Source organism: Bison bison, unplaced genomic scaffold (genome assembly GCF_000754665.1).
Source record: "Bison bison bison isolate TAMUID 2011002044 unplaced genomic scaffold, Bison_UMD1.0 scf7180017864469, whole genome shotgun sequence".
Lineage (NCBI taxonomy): Eukaryota > Metazoa > Chordata > Mammalia > Artiodactyla > Bovidae > Bison > Bison bison.
The window spans coordinates 5680485-5686484 of NW_011495030.1; the positions used below are offsets into that span (position 1 = coordinate 5680485).

Sequence of the window (6000 nt, forward strand, 5' to 3'; positions counted from 1 at the left end):
GAGAATGAGCTTATGGTTGCTGCGGAAAAGGACAGGGGGAATGAGATAGGGAGTTTGGGATGGACATGTACACACTGCTATATTAAAAATGGATAACTAACAGGGACCTACTGTATGTCACATGGAGCTCTGCTGTTATGTGGCAGCCTGGATGGGAGGGGAGTTTGGGGAGAACCGATACATGTGTGTGTATGGCCGAGTCCCTTCGCTGTTCACCTGAAACTAGTATAACATTGTTTGTTAACTGGCTATACCCCAATGTAAAATGAAAGGTTTAAAAGAAAAGATCCTAAAAAGTACTTTACCTTGTCTTTTTTTCCCCTCAAGCCCTTAACTTTGTAAGGGAGATTCTGCATTTAAAGCAGATGCTTATGCTCCTTAATTTAGTTGGATATGCAAAAGGCTGCTTCAGAAAATCAAGTACCCATATCTGCTCCTGTCACTGAATTTTGTAAAGAGTCAGGGCTGCTCTGAATGTTCCAAGAAGGCAAAGTTTGGGGACTGCAAGGCCTTGAGAGCAAGTTCTTTGAGCTGACAAGAATCTCAACACAAGATTATTCTCTCCTACCAGGCACCTAAAGAATTTTCTCAGCCTGATAGCTCTTGAGGAAGTTGGCTCCTAAAGGTGATACTAGCTCTAAATTGTCTCTCTGTGATGAGGTTATAAGATGTTTACTGAGTTTTAATAGAAAAACCACAATTTCCTTCTTTTTGAGTAAGTTTGGCATATGCCAAATTATACTGGAATACCTGGAGTCAGTGTGACCCTAAGGGTAAAATCCACCAGAGAGGGACACCATGATAGTAATAAATCAGATTAAAATAATTTCAGAGAATTTATATTTATCCTAGCATTTTTAAGGCTAGTTTATGTGGAGAAACAACAGAACTCCATTTAAGAGTTTTCAATATTATACTGATTCAAGCATGGCTCTTATATATAAATAAATACTACAGACAGTCCCAACTTAGGATGGTTTAACTTAAAATTTTTTCAACTTTATGTTGGTGTGAAGGTGATATGCATTCAGTAAAAACCATATTTCAAATTCTCATCTTTTCCCAGCCTAGCAATACATGGTGTGATTCTCTCATGATGCTGGGCAGTGGCAGTGAGCACAGCTCCCAGACAGCCATGAGATCATGAGAGTAAACACTGATACCCTTAAACCCATTCTGTACTCACATGCATATGTGCGTGCTAATGGTGTCTGACTCTTTGTGACCCCATGGATGTAGCCTGCCCAGGCTCCTTTATCCATGGAATTTTCCAGGCAAGAATACTGGAAGCATTTCCTACTCCAGGGGGTATTCCCAATCCAGGGATCGTACTCGCATCTCCTGCATTGGCAGTGGATGCTTTACCACTGTGCCCCCTAGGAATCCCCTGCATGGATTACAGTCTTGTTGTGGTAAAGGGGCTTTTATAACCCAATGAAGCTACGAGCTTGCAGTGCAGGGCCACCCAAGACGGATAAGTCACGGTGAAGAGTTCTGCCAAAAAGTGGTCACTGGAGGAGGAAATGGCAAACCACTCTAGCATTCTTGCTCCAAGAGCCCTATGAACAGTATGAAAAGGCAAAAAGATATGACACTGGAAGATGTCATATCTGCCCCCCAGGTCAGAAAGTATCCAATATGCTACTGGGGAAGAACAAGAGGGCAATTACTACTAGCTCTAGAAAGAATGAAGCGGCTGGGCCAAAGCAGAAATGACGCTCAGCTGTAGATGTGTCTGGTGGTGAAAGTAAAGCCTGGTACTGTAAAGAACAACGTTGCATAGGAACCTGGATTGTTAGGTTCATGAATCAAGGTAAACTGAACGTGGTCAAGTAAGAGATAGAAAGAGTAAACATTGACATCTTAGGAATCTGAACTAAAATGGACCCGAATGGGTGACTTTCATTCAGATGACCATTATATCTACTACTGTGGGCAAGACTTCCTTAAAAGAAAAGGAGTAGCCCTCACAGTCAATAAGAGAGTCTGAAATGCAGTACTTGGGTGCCATCTCAAAAACAACAGAATGATCTTGGTTCGTTTCCAAGGCAAACCATTCAATATCACAGTAATCCAAGTCTATGCCCCCATCCACTAATGCTGAAGAAGCTGAAGTTGACCGGTTCTGTGAGGAACTACAACATCTTCTAAAACTAACATTAAAAAAAGATGTCTTTTTCATTATAGGGGATTGGAATGCAAAAGTAGGAAGTCAAGAGATACCTGGAGTAATAGGCAAGTTTGGCCTTGAATTATAAAATGAAGCAGTGCAAAGGATAACAGAGTTTTGTCAAGAGAACACAAGGGTCATAGCAAATACTCTTCTTCTAACAACAAAAGGGATGACTATACACATGGATTTCACCAAATGGTCAAGACCAAAATCAGACTGATTATATGCTTTGTAGCCTAAGATAGAGAAGCTCCATACAGTCAGCAAAAATAAGACTGGGAGCTGACTATGGCTCAGATCATGAGCTCTTTATTGCAAAATTCAAGCTTAAATTGAAGAAAGGGAAAATCACTTGGCTATTCAGGTATTACCTAAATCAAATCCCTTATGATTATGTAGTGGCAGTGATGGATAGATTCAAGGGATTAGATCTGATAGACAAAGTGCCTGAACAACTATGTACAGAGGTTCATAACACTATACAGAGAGCAGTGACCAAAGCCACCCCAGAGAAAAAAAGACACAAGAAGGCAAAGTAGTTGTTTGAGGAGGCCTTACAAATAGCTGAGAAAAGAAGAGAAGCAAAACGCAAGGGAGAAAGGGAAAGCAGAGTTCCAGAGAATAGCAAGGAGAGATAAGAAAGCCTTCTTAAATGAACAATGCAAAGAAATAGAGGAAAGCAATAGAATGGGAAAGACTAGAGATCTCTTCAAGAAAATCAGAGATACCAAAGGAACATTTCATGCAAAGATGGGCTCGATAAAGGACAGAAACTATAAGGACCTAACAGAAGTAGAAGAGATTAAGAAGAGGTGGCAAGAACAGAAGAACTATACAAAAAAGGTCTTAATGACCCGGATAACCACAATGGTGTGATCATTCACCTAGAGCCAGACATCCTGGAGTGTGAAGTAGGCCTTCAGAAATATTACTATGAACAAAGCTAGTGGAGATGACAGAATTCCAGCTGAGCTATTTAATATCCTAAAAGATGATGCTGTTAAGTGCTACACTCAATATGCCAGCAAATTTGGAAAATTCAGCAATGGCCACAGAACTAGAAGAGGTCAGTTTTCATTCCAATCCCAAAGAAGGGCAATGACAAAGAATGTGCAAACTAACATAAAATTGTGCTCATTTCACAAGCCAGCAGGATTATGCTCAAAATTCTTCAAGCTATGCTTCAGCAGTATGTAAACCGAGAACTTCCAGATGTTCAAGCTGTGTTTAAAAAAGGCAGAGGAACCAGAGATCAAAATGCCAACATCTGCTGGATCATTGAAAAAGCAAGGGAATTCCAGAAAAATATCTACTGCTGCTTCACTGACTATGCTAAAGTCTCGACTGTGTGGATCACCAGAAACTGTGGAAAAGTCTTAAAGAGATGAGAATACCAGACCACATTATCTGTCTCCTAAGAAACCTGTATGTGGGTCAAGAAGCAACAGTTAAAACTGGACATGAAACAACTGAGTGATTCAAAACTGGGAAAGGAATATGACAAGGCTGTAAATTGTCACTCTGCTTATTTAGCTTATATGCAGAGTACATCATGGGAAATGCCAGGCTAGACGAAGCACAAGCTGGAATCAAGATTGCTGGGAGAAACATCAACAGCCTCAGATGTGCAGATGATACCATTCTAATGGCAGAAAGTGAAGAGGATCTACAGAACCTTTTTTTTTTTTAACTTGCTTATTTTCTCCTTTAATACAGTCAGCCCGTGGGGTGTCATTAGGCTAATTTTACAGACATGGAATAGGAGATACAAACAAGTTATCAAGTCCTCAAGGCCCACTCCTCCTAAGAGGCACACCTGGGGCTTCCCTAAGCATGGCTCCCCTTAGATCTTCCACCTTCTCTGCTCTAGGGCTCCTTGGCTGGATATGAAAGAGAACAATTTCCACTGTTTGGGCTCTATTCTTGGGCTGAGAGCAGAGTCCGAGGTTCACCAAGCTCCCTCCAGGGTCTTCTTTTTTTTAAACTCAAGCTTGGCAAGCCTGACCAATGCTTCCATCTGCCAGAGAGCAAGGAAGGGTCTGCCGTGTTGGGCTGCAGGCTCTGGTCATTTGAAAGGGGCAGGGCTGTGTCATGTTTTGGTGTGTTCTCCTGTGTTATTGCATGTGCAGCCCTCTGGCTCACGTTCCAGGGCCCAGGTGGGCACACTCTGCCTCTTGTTCCCTCTTGGTTTATTCTCCATGACAGCATCAAAGCTGCCCGTGCGGTCAGGCACATCTGTTTCTGCAGCAGAGCACACTGTCACATTGTCATAGGGCAGAAGTGGCGAGAGGAAGGAAGCTGAGGAGGGGGAATGATGGGGTTGAAACATGAGGAGACGAGCCACGTGTGCCTCTGCTCAGGCTGGTCTGAGGCCAGACAGATGGGAGGCCAATTGGAGGATCCAATTCAGAGTTCAGGAAAGGCAGGGTGGGGCCTCCAGGGCAGGAGGCATGGCTGGTGCTGAGGTCTCAGCCTCCCTTCCACGCAAGCCTGAGTTTTGCGTGGTTCTATGTATTCTTTTCTGCTCATCAGGTCCTCCTGTCCTCTCTCAGTTGTATGCACTTCTGTGTCTGAAGGTGTATTCCTGATGTATCCATGAAGAGAGATGTACTCCATGTCCACCTACTCCTCCGCCATCTTGTTCTCCCAGAATCTCTTGATAAAGGTGAAAGAGGAGAGTGAAAAAGCTGGCTTAAAACTCAACATTCATAAAACCAATATCATGGCATCCAGTCCCATCACTTCATGGCAAATAGAAGAGGAAAAAGTGGAAGCAGTGACAAATTTTATTTTCTTGGGCTCCAAAATCACCACGGACTCCAAAATCACTTCAGCCATGCCATTAAAAGATGCTTGATTATTGGAGGGAAAGCTATGACAAACCTAGACAGCATATTAAAAAGCAGAGAAATTACTTTGCCAACAAAGGTCCATATAGTCAAAGCTATGGTTTTTCCAGTAGTCATGTACATATGTGAGAGCTGGACAATATAAAAGGCTGAGCACTGAAGAATTTATGCTTTTTAACTGTGCTGTTGGAGAAGACTCTTGAGAGCCACTTGGACTGCAAGGAGATCAAAGCAGTCAATCCTAAAGGAAATCAACCCTGAATAGTCACTGGAAGGACTGTTGCTAAAGCTGAAGCTCCAGTACTTTGGCCACCTTATGTGAAGAGCTGACTCACTGGAAAAAGCCCTTATACCCTAGTATAAGATGCTAGGAAAGATGGAAGGCCAAAGGAAAAGACGGTGGCAGAGGACAAGATGGTTAGATAGCACCTCCAATTCAATGAACATGAATTTAAGCAACCTCTGGGAGACAGTGAAGGGCAGAAGAGCCTGCCATGCTGTAGTCAATGGGTCGCAAAGTGTCGGACGTGACTTAGCAACAGCACACCACCACCTGGGATTCCTGCACCCATGTGATCAGTCTGTTTTCCACCTGCAGTATAGCATCCAATAAACTACATGAGATAGTCAATACTTTATTATAGAATGGGCTTTGTTTTGGACAGTTCTGCCCAACTGTCCAACTGCCCAACTGTCTTATATTAGCCTATATAGGCTAATATAAGAGTTCTGAGCACAAAGTCAAGTGGGCCTTACAAAGCATCACTGTGAACAAAGCTAGTGGAGGTGATGGTATTCCAGTTGCGCTATTTCAAATCCTGAAAGATGATGCTGTGAAGTGCTGCACTCAATATGCCAGCAAATTTGGAAAACTCAGCGGTGGCCACAGGACTGGAAAAGGTCAGTTTTCATTCCAATCCCAAAGAAAGGCAATGCCAAAGAATGCTCAAACTACCGCACAATTGCACTCATCTCACA

At 42.8% G+C, this 6000-nt stretch overlaps 1 protein-coding gene across 1 annotated transcript in view; it reads right to left on the reverse strand.

Annotated features, from left to right (window-relative positions):
- LOC105003520 (disks large-associated protein 1-like) overlaps positions 1–6000 on the reverse strand; it is a 116236-nt gene that overhangs the window by 8206 nt on the left and 102030 nt on the right. The window contains 1 exon segment of the mRNA XM_010860734.1: positions 4316–4471. Coding sequence (XP_010859036.1) covers positions 4316–4471 — 156 coding nt within the window.